The following is a 20,960-nucleotide window of genomic DNA, read 5'->3' as shown; positions in this document are numbered from 1 at the left end:
TGAGTTCATGAAATTATATCGTCAACCATTAAAATACCTCCAAGATCTGCCTTTATGGAGAAATCGTTAGTATCGTGCAACATGGCACTCTCTCCCCTGGATGCAGGTGGTGAAGGTAGCTGGGAGCAACATCTCCCACAAGCTGCGGCTGTCCAACGTGAGACCTGCTGATGAAGGTACCTATGAGTGCCGGGTCATCGACTTCAGTGACGGTTCGTCCAGTCACCACCGGGTGCGTGCCTATCTGCAGGTGGAGTCGGATCACGCTGCTGTTCTGCACCGCCATCAGCCCGTGGTCCACTCCGGCATCCAGGAAACACTGGACACCCAGCCAGCGCACACTGCCCACAAAGGGGCCCGGCAACTGAAGAAGCACTCTGAAGAGAATCTCACTCGCTGCAGTGATGGCTGCGTCCTGTAGGGGGCTGACCCCCCATGACAAAGCAAAGACCGTTTTGTGTACATTGTGTAACATAATGAGAAAAAAACTAGGAGTGCATGTCTAATAAGTTTGTAAGTTCTTTAGTCTATGAGGTATAGTTGACCAGCTTACCCTGGTCAGCGTTGCTCTCTTAGCGCTTTTTGGTTGTTTCACATTTATCTTTTCTGGTTTGGATGCGTGTAAAGAGGTCAGGTGACCCTCACCGTGTTGTGCGCTGACTGTATCCAGACAGGCCTGATAATTCTGTACAGTGCATCAAGGAAGGCCTGTTAGTGCAGACATTCTGTTTTCTAAGTGCTGTGTTTCTCATTAGTACTGAACTAAAAGTAGACGTGGATTTTAAAAAATGGTATTTTCATGTTGACTTTTTATGGACTCGGCTATTATTTATGAAGCTTTGTGAATGATTGTTTGAAGGGTTTATTTCCATTCTTACGTTTTGCTTTGATGTTTTGTAAGATATGAATAAAAAATATGGTATATTTTACAACTTATTCTAGGATGTTGATCTCTAGGATGTTGTATGCCTTTATCAAATTAAATAAATTGTAAATGAACCCAAAGTAATAATTTGACTTATTTCCATGAAACTGTAGAATCCTGTCTTTGTATTTAAATTTGCATGAAATATCAAAGTGTAATATGCGGCTGTTGAGTGAGTCTTTGAGTACAACTCAAAAGCATGAAAAGGATTTTGTTTGAAATTTTAAAGCACATAAACATTAGATTTCACTATTAAAATTCTAGCAGTGCCAAAGGGTACAGGTATCATCCTATGTTTTGGGAAAAAAACAGCATGATCCTTGGTAATTGAGGTATTTTGAGAGCAGTCAGTTTCCTCACTGTTGACAAGCGACTGTATGGCATGGGCACCCCTGAGCTCCATATCACTGAGTACAGCTCTGCAACAGGGCAGACAGATGCTTTCACACCCTCTGCTCGTTATAATGGATGGAAGGTGCAGTGTCATGCTAACGACCTCAAACCACTGCACCTGCATTACTATGGGGCTTAAATACATGCAAATTGTAATTTAATCATAAAGTGGGAATACCCTCATGGATCCTTGACTCTGAGGTAGTGGCACTGTCGTTGGGCCTCACGGCAGAATAAATAACAGAGTTGGCCCAAAAACACTTACAGTACTGCCCTAAATTTTTGGACTTGGCTAACTAGTGCTCCAGAAAGAGGGCCTCCCAATCCCACTAAAGGAAGAATGCTAGCCAGTGAGCCTACCTTACTGTTACTACTCAGCCTACTCTGCACACCCACCTCTCTCTCCTCCCAACAACCCCAACCCCCATTGAAAACAAGCGTCAGCCTAACTTGCCCGCTGTTGCTAAATTTGAAATTCTGGAACAATTTTTAATTTACTGGACATGTACGTTCACATCTTTGAAAGTTTGCATCTTGACGGTTCATATGTAGAGGATTTTCTGTACTACATCGAGATGAAATAATGCATCATGCTATCTGTCCACTAGGAGGAGCCAGAAACAGTTACCGGGAGAAATGTAAAACTGGGGGTGAGTGGACTATCTGGTAGAAACGAGAATTCAACATGAATAAGTTCTTTCCATAGTCGACTACCATTCGATAATTATTGACCAATATCCATGTCTGTCTTCAGTGCTTCTTCGCGTTTTCTGTCATGCATTATGTTATCTGCATTTTTAAAATCTCTTGGTTAGACGTAGGCTTGGGCACCATTATGGTAGCGAAATTAGACACCAGCCAAGCCTACTTAGACAGCTCATGTACTTTCCATGGTTCACGTTCTTACTTTTTCTCCCGTGTGCCTTTTACACTATAACGCAGTATGCAGTATTTAGGCAGTATTTTCAAATGTTGATTTTCTTAACATACAGGCACACTGAAATATATAGGCACATATATGTGCCTATATATTTCACTTATTTTATGAAGGTACAATGTTCTGCCACCTAACTACAGAAAGCTGTAGGATTCAAATACAAATATATTACATTACAAAATAAATACAATTTAAAATGGTTGCAGGGTTATTATATATAGCTTGCATGCACAAGACCATCAGAGTGGCTAATCATTCAACAAATCTGACTGGTCCTATCATAGCTGTTAAAAAATTTTATGCCCGACTGAAGTTACCCACTTGAGTTACCACAAAAAATAGTTTGTTTGTTTTTTTCTTTAAGCTCAGGAAGATATGTGGAATTCACACGTTCACACGCCACATTTAATCAAAATCACAAACGGCAATGCAAAGGCCATTTGTTGAATTAAAAAGGAATGATCCAGACTGTAAATGTCCCAGAATGTGTGAGTGGGTGCCCTTTGATGGATGGGTTTACTGTATAAAATGATCTCTGCATTTTCCCCAATGCTTTGAAATAAAAAATGAAATAAACTCGAGGCCCACCATGTACTGATTAAGTGTATGTTTTTGCACTATGAAAGACACCAGCACTAAGCTTTTACAGGAAGATAGGCCACATTAACTCACAAAAGTTAACATACAGGACAGTAGATACACGAACTTAACAGCCCTTCAAAGCTGTTTTAAGTTCCCCTCTAGGTGCAACTGTGAGCAGCCTCTCTGCCTTAAAACCTATTAATTGCTGTTTTGAGGCCAGACAGCATCTCCCCCGGTGGCTGCACAGTGGAGTCGTGTCACCAGTCATTGTGGGCATTTATGCATTTAAACATTCGAAAAATCTAATTTCAGCTCTGCCGGGATGCCCCCCCCCCCATTCTTAACTGAAACAGTACTTTAACTCCATGTATTGCTATACGATAACAGGTAAAAGGTTTGAGGCACAACAGAGGGACAGTACACATGGGACACTCGATGTGACTGGGCCAAAACGGCATCCCACTGGCGTCCCGCTGGCATCCCGCTGGTGTCCCGCTGGCATCCCTTTGTATACTGCTTTCACCGTCGCTGGCACAGCTCCCGGCTGCCTTTCAGTCAGCGATCGCTTCCAGGAGCTTCAGCACGTTGTGTGTGTGCTCATTTTTCTCCTGGCCCATTCCGCTCAGCCACACTTTGGGCAGGTCCTCATGCGGGGGCTGGTACGAGTGGGGGCAATAGACCTCATTCAGCAAGAACCAGACCCGGTCAGGATCCACTTGGACAAGGTGACGAAAAACACTGCAGTGCACAGAACGTACAGGAAATCAATGACAATCATAGGCAAACATCAATAAAGATTTTAGGTTTATCGTGTATTAACTAGCTCATTAGTATTTAATGAATAATAATAATTACATTTCAGAACCCAAAATAACAGAACCTTCCACAGTACAGCCTATTCTGACTAATGGAGCTTTTCCATTGGCAAATGGGAACCAGGCTGTATCCAACCCCTACTGCAAAGGGAGACTAGCTATAGTGTGGTTCAAGCTTGGTTCTGTAGTACTTTTTCAAGCAGTAGGTTGGAAATGTTCAAGTTCTAAGTTATAACTAAGGCATCAATATGTGTGTGATACTACTAATAATGAATAATATATAGAATATATTCTTTTTTTCCTTCAGATAATCCATGAAGGTTACAGAAAATGGATGGATGGATGGATGCATGAGTGCTCCATGCATTTCGACACGGATAACTGGTTCTTTTCTCTGTGCATTTCAACCAATCCGATAGTGCTGTCGCAACCAGCTCAGCTTAGTCATGCTTTCAGCCCTGTTAGTATGCAGGGCCGTGTCAGCGCAGGTACGGCTTGGGTATGGCTCGGGTACGGCTCATATAATTTACAATGAAAATGTGTCTCTTCGCGGTTTGGCTTGGCTACAGCTCGGTTCTTGGTGGCAGTGGAAAAGTGCCATGTGGTTAATAGTTGTAGCCAGAATGGAAACCACTAACCATTTGAATTGTCCTTACGAATGATAGTGAATAATTAAGAAGATTGCAGATTATTCAGACAAACTGAAGCTACCTTAGGCAGGCCTCCTGAAGCTGGAGCGGCTGTCTGCAGCTGAGGTAGGGCAGGCAGGCCTCCGACACCAAGTCAAGATCACCATCGACTGCAGAGACGGAAAGAGGATGGGTTGAGTGGGGACAGCAACGGCTTAAGCAATTGGCTTAAGCATGGAGAGATGGCAGTCTGTGTTACAGATTAGGTGAGAATCATGTGGCCCTAAAGGGAGACGGAGTCAAACTGCCGAAATGGCCTCTTTCCATCCCTGGATTTCACACTCAGCCCCTCTGTCACAGAGCCATTTATAGCCATGGTAACTCCTTCACTCTGTTTTCTTTCCAGAGATAAATGCATCCCCACAGCCCTGGACTGTAAGCCAATTTGAACATTAATTTCAAAAGGTTTCAAAGACTTTTCATTCTGCTGACATTTAGGCAACACAGTAACAATGTTCTGCTTATATTATCTGCCTATCATGTGCATCCTGTGTCATTTGAACAACAAACTGATTGAAACCAACAAAGAGGTTCTGTGCTACCTTTCGCTAACTAAATCCATGAGTTATTAAATTCATCCTGCCGTGTTCCTCTTCCCTACATCCTATCCCCCTACAATCCATTGGGGTCTTACAGTAGTAGCAATCAATTTCTTTGCTCAATTGCACAGTGCATGTGACACAACCCAGTACCGAAAATGTGAAAAATGGGTTTAATAATACTTCCTGCCTGGTGACTTGATTGCCCTAGCTGTGATGTATCTATTCAAGGTTAGGCTGGTCTGAGACTTGAAATGCACAAACACTGTTCAATGCAGTTAAAATTGCCCTTATTAAGCTTCTCATTTTTCCAGTGCCTCAAGCTTCTCACTTTTCCAGTGCCTCAAGCCTGACATCTAGTGGTATAATTAATTTGGATTAAATAGATGCTTGGGTCTATTCATAACAAACAGGTATATTGAGGTTGAAGGTTTCATCTGTCACTGGGAAGAAGTAAGATAAATTAACATATTATAGATAAAGACAGCTTGTCAAAGAAAAGAACGGCTTAAACAATACGCTTTCTAACAAGAAAAAAAATCTATGACTCAAATTATTCAATATATGCAATGCAAATATAACAATACACAAAAAAGCAAGCCGTCCAATATATGTTATTATATTATTTAATATCTAAAAATTAAACATGACACACAATTAATGGTAATTTCATAACTTCTTGTCACTGATGCCACCTGCAGTGACAAGGCCATGGAAGCCGTTGCACTGGACCAGAAGAGGCTTACCGAGGTCCAGCCTGAGGCTGAGAGAGCCCAGGCCCTGCAGCACTGCCAGCTGCAGTTTGTAGGCCAACGTGTGGCTGTAGACGGGCCCGGATCTGGCGCTCACTGGCGCCTGTTTCAGCAGCATGGCCGTGAGCCTTGGCAGCACATCTTTGGAGACTCTCCTCCTGAGGAAATCTCCGCAGGTCTCTCCCAAAGTACACAGCACCTACAGAACACATGACAAGACCCCAAGCGTCACAACATTAAGCATCTGTTCCTTACTGTTAATGAAACTGTATTTGTACGAGTACAGCTACACAGCAATTCTTTAGTTCCACATAACCCATTTTACGAGCCTATGAGACACACAGACACATCTGAGACTGAAGTTTAGGGCCAGAGTGCAGGGCCAGCCATTTTCTGGCAACCTGAAACAGTTTTCAGGCTTAAGGTCCTTGTTCTAGGGACTAACAGAGATGATTACGGTGTTGACCGTGGGGTTTGAACCGGCCACCTTCCGCAGACAGGCAGTCGCAAACTGCAGAGCCACTTCAATACATAAAAACACACTTAAGCCATTTCCGAGGTGAGGGCGTACCCGGAAGGCACGCAGCACAGCCAGTGGGTCGTCATTGGTGAGCCGGTTCAGTAGAGCGGGCCAGCATCGGTGGGACAGTGGAAGCAGCACGTCCTCATCAGCAGTCAGCACACACACACACAACTCCAGCACGTCCAGGACCTGCCATCTCAGAACACACACAGGTCATGCACGGTCACCCTTTCTGGTTAGGCAAACACAAACCACTCTGTTACCTGAGATAAGTTTTGAAAGACAACTAACATATAATACACAAACACATCCTTTACTACTACAAGATTAGAAGTCATGTTAATGTTGTTTTGCAAAAAGTGAAAATTTACATTAATGATATTGACACCAATACATACAGTAAACTGGTTACATTTGCAGACGACACCAAGGGTGGTGGTGTAGTAGATACTGATCTAGCAGCACAGAGGCTACAACGGGATCTTGATTTAATTAGCGACTGGGCTGATACTTGGCAGATGAAATTTAATATAGATAAATGTAAGGTAATCCATGCAGGGAGCAGAAACATAAAGTACAGATATTTAATGGGTTTGACTGAAATAAAGGTAGCTGATTATGAGAAAGACCTCGGTGTGTATGTTGATGCTTCCATGTCCCACTCTCGCCAGTGTGGGGAAGCAATAAAAAAGGTCAATAGGATATTGGGTTACTTCTCTAGGTGTGTGGAGTTTAAGTCAAGGGAGGTGATGCTACGATTATACAATTCCTTGGTAAGACCCCACCTAGAATATTGTGTGCAGGTTTGGTCACCAAACCTTAAAAAGGACATTGCTGCCTTAGAAAAAGGTGCAACGGAGGGCTACGACGATGATTCCTGGTCTTAGAGGAATGTCTTATGAGGAGAGGTTAGCTGAGCTGAATCTGTTTAGCCTCGAGCAAAGGAGACTAAGGGGGGACATGATCCAGGTATATAAGATTCTAACAGGTCTGGATGCTGGTTCAGCCAAATGGATATTTCAGTATTAGTCTCGTGGCCATAAGTGGAAATTAGCGGGGGAACATTTTAAAATGAATTTGAGAAAGCACTTCTTTACACAGCGTGTGGTTAGAGTATGGAATAATTTTCCTGTTAGTGTAGTGCAAGCTAAAACCCTGGGTTCCTTTAAATCAGAGCTAGATAAGAACTCTGAGCTAATAGCTATTAGCTATTATTCTCCCTAAACGAGCTTGATGGGCCAAAACTGTAGTTCCTCAGAGGTAGTTCCCAGACTAGGTACTTTTCGCTCAACAAGAACTACTGGGTGGGGCTTAGAGCAATAAACTTCACTGATTGGTTGACTACAAGCACCAGCGATAACTTGGAAGTTACATGGAAGTCTCTTTATATTAAATGAATATTAATGAATACCTTTTTGTTTGTGTCTCCATAGTTCTGCATTGGAAAATTTGACTGATAACCAACAAACTTGTCTAATATTGCCGGTGCTCTCAGTGAAACTTTCCAGCACTTATCAGTGGAGTAACGCTGCATCATTTTTTATTCTGTGGAAAATGAAAGATCAATCTGCTGGCCAGATTTAAAAACATGCTGCAGGCCATATAAATAAAAACATGGGATCAGTCCCCCCAATAACTAACAAAATGATTAAATCATCCGCCATAGTTTTGGAATGACGGTGAAGTTTCGCCTGAAAACACATGTGAGTCTCCCATTCTTATTTAGCATAAAAAACACAGTTCTTGTTGTGCAGTGCGAAAGCAAAAGTGACCAGGAACTAGAAGAGCTCCCGGTTGAGACGGTCCAGGAACTTGGAACCATGAACTTGGTTCCTGAACTTCAGCAGGAAAGCGCCTGATGACTTTTCAGTCTTATGGTTTCATGTGTTCCACTGAAAACTCTACCTTCAGTCTAAGGAGCAGGCTGGGGTGAGAAAGTAGGTGGATGCATCGCTCCATCACTGCTTTAGCCATGGAAATATTAACAGGGAGTGCAGGCTTCATGTTGACATCCTCTTCATCCATGTCACACTCTGGAGCAAAAGAGGGCACTTCTACAACAGAGAGAGCACATGACGTCATATTGAACTTAGCCCTGTCATGAATACTGAATATGGCAGATGCTCCTACCTGTGTCCAGTTTTTCATCTTCTTCTTCTTCCAGGCAGCCCTCAGCTTGCTTCTTCAGCCTGTAGTAGTCCAGGAGAAACTGCCTTATATCAAGACTGTTCTGTGACTTGGCCCCTGTTAGACTTGAGGGTTCCTTTATCTTTGCAGGGAACCATCGCACTGCAGAGTAGAAAAAAAAAATCTCAAAACTAAGAAATGTGAGGCGTGAGAACTGCGGATTCTTAGGTGCAAATTCTGAATGCGTCAATTATAAACAGTACTGTAACTATGAGACTACTGGTGAATTCAATGGGAACCATAGGTTTATAAGGTAAGATCAGGAAATGCACACCTAAAGCCTTCATTAGGGAATGTAACACTGCACAGAACACTGGTGCCCTCTCATCATAGCTCTGATCCAAGGATGCAAGCACATCTTGGACAACATCATCCACCAGGGGCAGGAGACTGGAGTCAGAGTAGCAGAACATTACAGCAAGTACTTGAGGAGCATGGGGATGCAGGCTCAGTCTCTGCAGATTCAAGGAGATATCATTCAGCAGGTAATCCGAGTTAAAATTGATGAGCTCCTTCAAGGAGCTGTAGCCACAAGCATGGCAAACGTCCCACATGGAGCAGAGGGCTGACTGGCTAATAAGCATTGTTTTATCACCAACTTTCTCCAGTATGGGGTACAATACTGTCATCAGGAACAACTGAAAATCTCTTCCCAGGGCCAATGCAAAGGATCCTATTCCTTCCAACTGTATGCAAATCTGCCAGATATTGCTGTTCAGTTGGGAAATGGTGGAGTGTTTAGTTACTTGGAGGAAATGAATATTGGTGCTTTGGGCATTGTTTGCTATAGGGAGAACTCTTGACTGCTCAAAATGTCTATCTTCATCTCGGTCCACCCCCTCACTGTTGGTTGTCAGATGCCAGTTGTTCAAGCTAATGTACTCTTCAATGATGGACATTACTGCTGATTTCAGATCATCACGACTTACAGGGTCACGCTCCAGGGTCACCGCAACACCAACCCCAGCTGCACCACAGATAATCTCATTAAGGATCATAGCACACTGCTTTCTGTATGCTAAGGATTCTCTGTAGAGATCCATGAAGTGATCCACTAACAGATAGAGATTACCGTAGTAGCCCAACAATCTGCAGATTTGCTGCAGTGACAAAAATATTTTCGCATCCGTAAAGTACAGGAAGTGCTTCCTTTGGGTGTGCGTCTCATGAGGGACAGCCTCAGTGTCTGCGAGAGAGGAGGAGCTTCTCTCTTCTACAATGTGCACATCGGTAACATCAAGCTCCAACACTTGCACCAAGGCTTTACTTATGCGCTGTAAGTGGGTAGCAGAGTTCAGCACCACAGACACCTGCAGTCCAAGGATCTTCAGATAACCATGAAAAACACTGAGAATGAACAGCTTGTGCTGGTCATCAGAAGTCCTCATGAGGCGTGGTAGGGATGTGGCAAGGGAGTGCAGGTTCTCTGAGAGGACATTAGTAAAAGTCTGGTTGCCGTCTTCCTGTCTGTTCAGGGCCATATTTTCCAAAACAGCACAGCACTTATCACGGACAGTGGGGGTCTCGTCATTCACCATGCCAACTAGGGCCTCCAAAAGGGGGCTAACACAATCCCCAAGGGATTCTTTACAGGTAGACAGGAGGTGTTCCGAAAGGATGACCATTTCTAGCCTTACTTTCCAGTGCTGGTGAGCTGAGGTGCAGGAAATAATCTTCTTTAAAAGAATAGCTAACTTCTCTGAAGTATCCTTTTTCCAGGTCAGTGTCCTCTTCACCAGCAACTCCCCAGCCTTCCCCAGATCCGTTTCTGGTTGCTCTACGGCCTTGCTGTTGGACAGCTGCTCATCAGCCATGACCAGTCCTACAGTCTGGTACCAGACCCTTATGGCTCTAATGGTGACAACATGCCCCTGTCTGACATCGCCGGTGATCACCCGAGTCACAGCACGAGCAATTCCTGGTAAGAAACAAGCAAAAGTACTTCCAAGAGTGCGGCTCTTCTCCTGGTCTGTTGTGAGATGTAACTCTGGGCAGTCACACTTAAAGAGCATCATGAGCAGAACCTTCAAGGCAGCTGCCTGGATCTTCCGGGATTTCTCCTGCTCACCCAAAGCCAAAAGCAAGGACACAGCAGCACCCAAGCCCGGCAACATTGCTGGCTTATACAGCTCAAAAATAATGTCTCCACTGGCTGCATGCAGAAGTGCATCTAAACCACAGAGCACTGCTGCTTTTAGCTCTTCCGAAATGAGTGCCGGCTTCCCAGGATCCAGAGGGGAGCTGAGGCAGAGGCACAACTCCGAGAAGAGCTCTCGTAACAGCTCCCAGCTCAGCACACAGGTGGTGCCTAAGACGTATCCAATACCCTCCACCACCACCTGGATGAGGCTCTCCTTCTTGATACTAGGCGTCTTGAGCACAAAGCGCAAAGGGAAGAGAACGTATTCCTGAAGCTGCTGCAGCGCAGTGTCGCTGACTTCCTTGAGCTGTAAATTGAGCTGCTGCACATTCCGTACAGTTTGCTCTTTGGTCAACTTCACACATGTTGGCCGCAGAAAGGCAAATGCCAAACTGGGTTCATCGATCTGCCGCATTCTGGAGTTGCAACAGTCAGCAGAAGACATACAATTTTCTGTTGAGCAGAAGACACATATATGACTTTTACTACAGATTGTCATTTATCAACATTAAATACAGATCTAAAAATATTTTGAGAAAAGAATCTATACAAAAAACTAAATGTCACATAGCAACCTCAATGTACATTTCATCTTGATCTCATGGTTCAGTGTGCAAACTTGCATACTGGCAATTAATAATTACAATTAATATTTTTTCTACTGTACAGCTCACCTCCTTTAAACGTTCCAGTGACAATTTATAAGGAGCCACAGTTAACACATTCACGTAACTACAATGGGAGTTTGTACGCTGTTCACATAATACAAACCCAAAGACAATGCTTTTAAACCAAAACTTTAAACCAAAACCATACTCAAAACGGAAAACGTCTACTAGCTTTACCTTTTTTCTGTCATATTTACGATGCGTGTCGTAGCGTGGACTTCGTACATACCGATCCTGGATACACGTCATCAAGCTGCGCCGAAAATGAGGAGCAGCAAATCGTGGAGCGACAGTGTGCGCGCGCGGCCTGTGACGTCCAAGAGCTGCAGATCTGGCAGTGCAGGATGGTGTACACATGCTGTTCAGTAGTAGTAGTACGACGTTTTTTGTTATTAACATTCTTACGACACAGTTTACATTCACAACTGTCACAGAACAAATACAAATCACAATTACACTACAGAACACAAATACAACACATACTGAGAATCCATTAACACGCGAGCTGCAAATCGGACAGGGACTGCAAACTGGGTAACAGGCAGGCATGACCTGCACGCACTTCTAAAATAAAGCTGCAGTCAAAAATTGTTAGCAAAGCAACATACTATCTTATTTCTACCATGCTGACATTTCAGTTTACGGCAGCCATTAAAAGAATCGTGCAATTTGTTTTGAAACGGTTATTTTGTGTTAAAGAATAAGCATGAACGTTTTCAACTGAATATGCCTACTTTAATTTCTAGTAAATTTGGTAATTTAAGATGATATACGTGCACGCGGATGGATCACGTGACTCTTGCTTCTTGACCTTTGACTAAAACGTCACTCTGCCATCTTGCTTGCAATACTAGACATGATTGTTTTTACCAGCTAGCTGCTTAGCACCGGAGTCCTGTCCTATAGTATTAATAAAATGGCAAACCATTTAGTTAGTCTCGGTAGCGACTGAAGTACATTAATGTCAACTAGTTTCACCGAGGCTGGCCGGATAGTTTAGGCTAACAGGTCACAGCATATACTGTAGCCGCGTTAGCATGTTAGCGGCTTCTGGTACTCGTGCGGGATTTCAGCGAATCTGTACTGTGTTCCGGGGTTTGGTAGGCATGTTAAGTAACAGAAAATAATTTATTCAGGGTTGTGAGGCTCGTCTTCTATCCGAATAACTATATTTTGCTTATTATTATTATATTTGGTGGCTTGTGCATTTTGAACTAGATGTGAGTCCTGAGCTGTTTTTTTCTCTTCGCCGAGTTTCTGTTGTACTTAAGAGTCAAGTTGTTTTGCTCAAGTATAATCTGACACTGTTGCTTCCTGAATTAAAATATGTTTATAGGTTTACTTCCAAATATGTATTTTGTGCTCATACCTGAAACTTGCTTAAGTTAGTCGTTTGGTTACAGGACTAACTGAACCATTCGTTCGTTAAGTTGCCAGGTATCACTGGTAGTGACGGTGCCTGCAGGTGCACGAAGATTATTAGTGTTAAATATCGATTAAGAGGTCAGTTTGGTGTGGCTGGGGAAACATGTCGTCTTTCTCTGAATCTGCGCTGGAGAAAAAATTGTCTGAGCTTAGTAATTCCCAGCAGAGCGTTCAGACATTATCCTTATGGATCATACATCACAGAAAACATTCACCATTCATCGTGCGCGTATGGCATAGAGAGATGAAGAAAGGTAAAGCTCCAAACTATTGGAACCTTTTCTTATTTTATATGAGAATATGTGTAAACAATTATTTAAGAAAATTATAGTGACGCGTGTTTGATGTAATATTTAACTTAATATAAATAGTTTTTAAAATAAATAATAGTGGTAAGGGGAAATAAGATGTAGGCACTTGTAATGCTACAATACTTTTTTGTGCTTTTTTATTCTTTCAGCAAAAATCAGCAGAAAATTGACTTTCCTGTATCTTGCCAATGACGTAATCCAAAACAGCAAGAAAAAAGGACCCGAATTTACGCGAGATTTTGAGACTGTCCTCCTTGATGCCTGCTCTCACGTGGCGAGGTACATGCTTCATCACTTGCATGAAATTAATACCTAAAAGTTTCTAGCTTTGTACATAGAGTATGAATGAATGTTGTATCATGCCACGTTTAAACACGTTTATTTATCTCACATGCCTACTTTAATGGTTTGTTGTTTGCTGCCCAGTGCCTTTTTTATTATTTATTTTGCATAGTTTGATCTGTGCTTGCCTTGTTTTGAGTGCTTGACCCCTCTTTCCCTGCAGGGAGGTAGATGACAGCTGTAAGAAGCACCTGGAGAGGTTATTGAACATCTGGCAGGAACGCAGTCTGTACCGTCCAGACTTCATCCAGCAACTGAGACTGGCAATTGAAGACTCCAATAGCCCCAAACACAAGGTTCTGGGTAAGAAAGCAGGAATCACCTGAGGCCAACCATCTTCCTTATTGTATAGGCTGTACAATTGTGTTTCTTCATTTAGGAGCAAATAAAGGTGTAACTACTTTGGATTTGAAATTTGTGTCACCAATTATGTTGGGTGGGGGGGAAATCTTTTACAAAAATCATCTTCTGAGTCCATCCCTAGTTGGCTGCTGAAAATGCTGAACTGGCGCATTTCCATTTTCCGTTTTGATTGTAAGTGGTTGCTGTTCTACTCATGGACGATGAATATAGAGTGGCATGTTAGATAGCAGGAGCATACAGTTGTGGGAATTTTGCCCACATTAAGCCCTTACTGTTTTAGCCATTTCAGATCTAGAAATATTGGCAATTTTTCATTATTATATTATACATTTAAGGAATGGTGGCAGCAGTTAAGTGCATGAATTATTTAAACAGTTGTCTGTTTCAGGATGCTGAAACACACTAAACATTTGCGGCATTACTCATTTACCATTTTATGTCCCTTGGATTTTTTGCTTTAGACTTTATTTACTCAGTTAAAATGTCCCAAAGTAAGCGTGAGTAGAAACATTAGCTTTGAATAAATGGGACGTTAAGCAAATAAATTATAGTAATTCAATCGTAAATCATTGGCAGTTTATTATGGGACCTTATGGTAAATACAAATAGCACTTGGAATTCCATTATGTTGGTTTTTCCCCCTTGCAGAAAAGAAAGCCACCAAGCGCCCTTACAGGAAGGTCCAGGAAGAGGAGGAGGAGGAAGAGGATGATGACTACAGAGCTCACTTCTCACCACACACCTGTGATTCCACAGGTCCACAGCTGGTACTGCCACATTTTATAGTGCTCTCTTTCAGCAGTAGGTGTCAGCATAAGTCCAGTGTTGCATGTTAGCAAAACTGTGGCACCAACTTGTGCTTTCTGGTTTGGTTATGACCTCTATCCATGCAAAGACCTAGAAGAGTGATATTTAAGCTTTGAGTAAAATCTGGGCCTGAAATAGTTCTTTCAATTGGAACAGAAACGACTGTCTGAACAGAATTGAGGAGCCAGTGTGTCTGAGTCACCATGTTAATTGCTGTTGGGGGTTTTGGATCTTGCCCTCCTTGCCTGTTGTAGACTGAAGAGCTGGTCAAGGCCCTGCAGGACCTAGAGAATGCTGCGTCTGGGGATGCTGCTGTCCGCCAGAAAATAGCCTCACTGCCCCAAGAAGTGCAGGATGTGTCCTTGCTGGAGAAGATTGTAGGTGAGGTTGTCTTCAGTGCGTTAATGAAATGCACTTCACGTAATTAAAAGATGAAATATACAGCAGTTTTGTTTAATACAGTGTTTACCAGTGTTGTGAAGTTCCGTAATGTTTTCATTTCATGATGGCTTGTATTTAAGTACAATACAATATCGGCCCTACCCTCTAAACATCAACACTTGTCCTTGAAAGATCAGTATCAATCCACCACTGATTTCCACAGGTTCTTTTGTATCTTAGGCATTTTTAAGTAGCACATCCATTTCTGAATCTCCACTTCTTCCCTTCCCAGACAAAGAAGCTGCAGAGAAACTGTCCAAGACAGTGGATGAGGCCTGCTTACTCTTGGCAGAGTATAACGGGCGCCTTGCTGCAGAGCTGGAGGACCGAAGGCAGCTAGCCCGCATGCTAACAGAGTACATCCATAGCCAAAAGGAAGCGCTCACAGAGAGGGAGAAGAAGCTGGAGGCAAGTCTCCGGGTTTCCTAGCTTTTGTGTTTTTCTGTCCATCTGTTTTCACAACTCTCGCATGGGTCCTGTGTTCATTTTGAAATAAATCACTGCTGCTGTGAATCAAGTGACGATGCTGGCTGATTAATGGGTTGGTTTTCATCTGTGCAAGTGCCATTGTAGAATAACAAAATGATTTATTGGGTAAACAAGGGGGGGAAAAGCAGATCAAATTTGCCACGATCTGCAGTAGCTGAATGATTTCGAGCCCATGTCTGTCCACGTAAGAAAGGGAGCATGTTACCTCTTGGGGAGTAAGGAATCCAAAAACCAAACAGCTGAATTACAGTGGAAAGTTCTTTTGAAAAATGAACAGTGATTCTTTAATCTTTTGATAGTCAATGTTGCGATGGGTGATTCAGCTATGGCTTTAACCCTCTGGGGACAAGGGCATTGTTGGCGATAACGTGTATCTTTCTCGTGTGTTTCAGTTTATATCTCGCTGAAATCTTTATGTAGAGTCATAAGAAAAACGCTGACTAAATCTGTAATCTGTCTTCTTTTCAAAATGTCTATTGTTGGAAGTATTAAAATTTTTAAAATTAGGTTAAATAGGCAAAAAAGTAAACCATGTCATCTTACTTTGTTTTACCTGCATCGGGGGCGTGTAGTACCGCTCTCACGTGAAGATCGTTATTCATATTCTAAATAGCTGCATTACCACGTATTCAAATCGCATTCGCATGGTAATTTGATAGACAACGCAACAGTGAAACGCGATCCAGATACACCCCCATCAGCGCCATTAAAGCGGGGGGGGGGGGTTGTGGCCAGGTGTGAATGGCTTATTCATACACATGAGAGCTCCTACATATTCAATGGAAGAAGACCAGAAATAGTGACATGAGTTAGGTTTTTCTTATTTATTTTATCCAACTAAATGTTGCAACTACACCATTTAGTCATCTTCATGTAGCCAAGACTTTGGTGATCAGATGTCTGGGATCAAAACAAGCTTCCACCATTGCTTGCTATGTACTTATATAATATTTCTGCTAGTGTTCCAAGCTACATTTTGCAATGTCTAAAGTTTGTAATTTGACATCAAAGTAAACATAAATCTGATATATTTGCAATATACATTAAAATTAAGATGAGTGTAATGCCAAAACAAATATATGAAATAATTTATTTGCTATGAATTAAGTTTATGACATTGAATGAAAAATGTGTGACCATGCCCCAGTCAGTGACAGTGTGTTCCCCATCCCTAGTCCCCAGAGGGTTAAAGTGTTGCGTGGTGGGAATCTTGGTGTCTTATTTTATGCTGACAATCTGCTTCAGGTTCCACCTTTTATAAAGTTTAGTGGAACAGCGGTGGTTGGCAGTGAATTAAATTAAAACATTTGTAGCAAGCAAAATACCCTCCTAAGAATCCCCCTGATAATTGATCACCCCAAGACAGTGGACTGTTTTTATGCTTACGAGGCACTTTTTGGTAGGAGTACAAGCAGAAGCTGGCCCAGGTGACCCAAGTGCGCAAGGAACTGAAGTCCCACATCCAGAGCCTGCCGGACCTCTCCCTGCTGCCTAATGTAACCGGGGGTCTCGCACCATTGCCCTCTGCTGGGGACCTGTTCTCTACTGACTAAGCAGCCCAGTACCCTGACCTGCTGAAGGGACTCCTGGAGAGAGCAGATCAAGGCTTTGCATAGAGGGCAGCGTGGGATCAGAACTCCAGCCTTCTCCAGCTCCACAACCAAAACCACATGTGCATTTTGTGGTGGTGATTTTTTAAAATACATTTTTATGATATGAACATGAAATCATCTTACTTGTGAAAAATGTAGAGGCAGTTGGTTTCAACTAGTAAATTATTAATTCTGTAAAGAATTCTTAGTGGTGATGTTCACTAAATAGCACCTGTGTTGGGTTTAGTGATTAATCTAACCATGTTGGGTGTGTTAAAAGACCCATGTGAAAAATTATTTTCTACTGCTGCTACTAAAAGACACTCTTTGAATTTAGCAGGTATATTTATACCTTCGGGCATGACCTACAAGGGCCTATTCCTGCTCCCCCCCCCTTTCCTGTGCATCAGTACAAAAACATGCTTCTAGAAACTCAAATAAGGCCAACTATCTATACTTTGTTACAAAATGGCATTTGATATCTTCCAGGTCCCAGATAATCTAAGCACTCTGTATAGTTTATTTTAATGTACGAAAATTAAGTTAAGAACCAAGTAATGTTTCAGATTTCCTTTCAGATCTTTGTAATGATTGAGGTTGTAGTTTGTTCAGACTCTTACGAGTTTCAGTTGTCATGGTACAATAGATGAGGTTTGCCAATATTTTAAGTTGTCCTAGTATGTTTTCTCACTATATTCTGAAATGGCCTTCTTTCGGAGTAATTAGCGAAACAGGAAATAGTCCTGTTGCCCTCTTTAATTAGGTCGAAGCATTGTGTAATGTTGATTGATCTGCTGTTTTCCAATGGCCAGCTTTATAAAGAGTAGGAAAGAGAATGTTCTTTGTGTTTAGGGAGTGGTGGTGTGAAACATTGGTTCACTAAGTGCATGGCATATGCTGTGAAAATAACAATAGCTAATAGCACAATGGAATCCAAAACATGATGTACTACGAAGGGAAAATGTCAGAAATAAACCATGTAGGATTATACAAACAAGCTAGAAAGTATGTATTTTTTTGTTCCTAATACTCCTACTGCTTTTATCCTTGTTATGATTTAGTGTTGGTGAATGGTGACCACTGGTGCATAATCAGGTCCTAGAAGTCATTGCTCCCAGACCTTGTAATGAGCTGGAAAAATGTAGCTTGGTGTAGGTGTCAGAAAATCCGTTGGAGAGAGGGAGGGGGACCAAAATACGACAGATTACGTAGTTTTGGAAATGTTGCCATAAGAACATAAGAAATTTACAAACGAGAGGGGGCCATTCGGCCCATCAAACTCGTTTGGGGAGAACTTAAATAATAGCTCAGAGTTGTTAAAATCTTATCTAGCTCTGATTTAAAGGAACCCAGGGTTTTAGCTTCCGCTACACTAGCAGGAAGACTATTCCATACTCTACACACGCTGATATATTTTGAGACATTTTTACTTTTTTTAACATCAAAAAATGCTAGTCTAACATTTTCATGGTCAAAAGTATTGATGATAATCACCTCAGATTATCATTTTGTTGCTTTCTGTAGACTTAGCTCATTCTGGTCAGTATCTTAAGGGACCACAAACTTTCCTTCATCTTTTGCTTCATCTTTTGTGCCAGTGGCACAGAACTGTACCTGCTATGGTTTCTTGATGAAGAAACGTAACCGGTTTCTTGTGATACCCTGCAGGCTGTTGGCTAATGCTGTTTATTTTGTAACACAGGGAGGTTTCTGCAAGTTTTTTTTGTTGATGTTTTTGTATTTATGTTGAAGGTTCCCTGTTCTCTTTGAAAATAGTTTTTTTTCCTCTCTGAAGCAGAGAACAGTTACGTCCCTTTTAGGACATGTATATCTGTTCACATGTGTGTAACATCGTTATTCAAATGTAAAACATGGCGACAGCAGATAGGTATACTAGTTTTTCTGTTGCTCTGGCACCTATAGGTAAGTATTCATCATGTATGCCACCAGATGCAAAGCAAGTCACGAATCATTCAGAATTATTCAAGAATATATTCCATAAATTGCAGTGGTACTGCATTGCTACATTTTTGGTTCCCACAGTGATTTGTTATTCTGCTGTTTTTTGTGTTTTACAGTGCTGTGTGTCACTTGTTTGATATTGTACTGTATCTTCAGACCAATTCACTAAAGATCTGAGGATGTTACTCGTACACATGAGTGGTATCTTTTGCCATTGAACTTTACATACTGTAATGAGGAGCCTTGCAGTTTTGAAACTGGTGTCATTGACATGAATAAAAATCAGTTTTTTTTTTTAACAAAAAAAATGATCAGTCAGTAACAGAGAAAATGGGAAACTACTCTCATTCAGAATCAGATCAAGAGTATACACTGACATTTTGATTGTCTAGGCATTTTGACGCTCATGTAGTTATACAACTTCCAAACATTTATCCAATACAGGGTTACAGGTGGCTTGTTACACTACATTATAAAACCTTACACGTGGTCATGTGTTTTACATGAATGGTTCATTCCTAGGTGTAAGTTATATTAGTCACTTTAAGGAGAGCATTTTCCTATCAAATTCATAAAGTAATTAGCATTCATCAAAGAAATCTAGTTATGTTCCTGTATTGTTTCTTTTCTGTCATACTTAGCAATGATCTGCATGTGTGTGAGGTTGGTTCCGTCCACGCAGAAGGAGCAGTTCTCAAAGGGTTCAGGAAGTGGGTTTTGCAAGATGATCTCTGCAGCCATTGGCTGGTTAGTTGTTGGGGATCCTCTTATTCTGCAGGAGGACAAACCAGTCAAACTAATCATTTGTGATTTTTTTTTTTTTACATCAGTCAGGGGACTCAATTTAAAACAAAATTATATTGGGGCCACCCAACAAAATGAAAAATATGTTAATTTTGCCATAATCACTCTATTTTTGGTTGATTACAGAGCATGTTGAGAGTAACCATGACCAAATGTTTGTATTAAATACTATTTTAATTCAATAGATCTGTAATGAGGCTGTTTGTTCTACAGGCCCATTTGCAGTATCTGCAATATTCAATCTGCATTGATCATACCCTTATGATGATCTCTGGGTTCTCCACAACGATGGTCCTTGATGATCCATCAAACTCCCCAGTCTTTATATCAGTGATGATGCCAACCAGTTGGATTAGGTTATCCTGACTTACAGCTTTACAATATTGGTTGCAGTTTGGCTTGAGGTGAATCCACTTCTCTAAGATTGCAGAAAAAGACTATAGAAGTTAACAGAAGGCTTGCATGTTTTGCTTTGAGCCTGTGCACAAGACTTACTGACCTTCACTAGAACAAAAAAAAAATTGAGGGCCTCAGTTTTTCCAACAATACCAGCTAAGTTGCCATTGTAGGACACAGTCCGGGCATAAAACCTGATTTTGCACATGCTGGATGTGGGGGTTCTATTGGTAACAACTGCAAACACATCAAAATCTGAGATGCCATACTTACGCAAACCAGAATAGTTTACGAACTTCAGTAATCATACACACTATTAGTCACTATTACTGCGTGCCATTTTATTATACTGGAATGTTCTGTAGGCCCACTGTTATTCTCATACCTTGATCCATATCTGCAGTTTATAATGATCAGTTGACTGTCTGTCGTGTTTTGCAATCCTTAACATTTTAGTTTTTATATCCCACTGAACATTTGCCACCCTCAGGTAAACTAGCAAAATAGAGAAGTTGAAACAATACTTAGCATATTTAATTATATGCTATCGATGATGATATTTCAATATTTAATAGTGAATATTTTTATTTTCATTATTTAATATTAAAATATTATATTTGAAAACATTTCAGTGTGGTTTTGAATAATTTTGCAGTGGTTTTTCCTTGTCAGGCTTCCTGCCGTTGTGTTTATAGCTCTTTCCTTGGGTTCTCCGCTCACCACACCTTTTGTGTCTTGTCATTATCGTGTGTTTACAAGTTTCAGATTTCAGTGTTTTATTGTCATGTGCACAATGGACAATGAAATTCTTAATCACGTTCAGTTGTGGACAAAAGTTTACATATACTTATCAGAAATATGTTGGTTATGGCAGTTTT

General features: G+C 41.5%; 3 protein-coding genes across 4 annotated transcripts in view; 2 read left to right on the top strand and 1 right to left on the bottom strand.

The window, feature by feature from the left end:
- Positions 1–999, top strand: part of LOC111842295 (V-set and transmembrane domain-containing protein 2-like protein) — a 38,991-nt gene extending 37,992 nt beyond the window's left edge. Inside the window, exon 4 of the mRNA XM_023808758.2 lies at positions 107–999. Within this exon, the coding sequence (XP_023664526.1) occupies positions 107–421 (315 nt within the window). The 3' untranslated portion in view covers positions 422–999. The remainder of the gene's footprint in view (positions 1–106) is intronic.
- A 1,848-nt stretch (positions 1,000–2,847) lies between these two features.
- tti1 (TELO2 interacting protein 1) lies at positions 2,848–11,757 on the bottom strand. 2 transcript variants are annotated; one of them, XM_023808753.2, is made up of 8 exons: positions 11,328–11,656; positions 8,617–10,935; positions 8,286–8,444; positions 8,061–8,209; positions 6,204–6,344; positions 5,627–5,831; positions 4,364–4,451; positions 2,848–3,575 (listed from the first exon to the last, which is right to left on the bottom strand). In XM_023808753.2, the coding sequence occupies exons 2-8, from the start codon at positions 10,925–10,927 to the stop codon at positions 3,389–3,391; spliced, it is 3,240 nt and encodes a 1,079-aa protein (XP_023664521.2). In that variant the 5' UTR covers positions 10,928–10,935; positions 11,328–11,656; the 3' UTR covers positions 2,848–3,388. The 2 variants fall into 2 exon arrangements, with proteins under 2 accessions (XP_023664521.2, XP_072568963.1); XM_072712862.1 differs by lacking the exon at positions 6,204–6,344 and having other exon boundaries at positions 11,328–11,757.
- A 125-nt stretch (positions 11,758–11,882) lies between these two features.
- LOC111842294 (regulation of nuclear pre-mRNA domain-containing protein 1B-like) lies at positions 11,883–19,073 on the top strand. The gene is made up of 7 exons (XM_023808756.2): positions 11,883–12,829; positions 13,036–13,165; positions 13,392–13,531; positions 14,240–14,358; positions 14,653–14,779; positions 15,072–15,247; positions 16,732–19,073. Exons 1-7 carry the CDS (start codon positions 12,679–12,681, stop codon positions 16,879–16,881), a joined length of 993 nt encoding a protein of 330 aa, XP_023664524.1. The 5' UTR covers positions 11,883–12,678; the 3' UTR covers positions 16,882–19,073.
- Positions 19,074–20,960: the final 1,887 nt, after the last annotated feature.

Source organism: Paramormyrops kingsleyae, chromosome 6 (assembly GCF_048594095.1).
Source record: "Paramormyrops kingsleyae isolate MSU_618 chromosome 6, PKINGS_0.4, whole genome shotgun sequence".
Taxonomy (NCBI): domain Eukaryota; kingdom Metazoa; phylum Chordata; class Actinopteri; order Osteoglossiformes; family Mormyridae; genus Paramormyrops; species Paramormyrops kingsleyae.
Note: the sequence above shows the minus strand (reverse complement) of the source record. Positions and strands in the feature narration are given on the sequence as shown.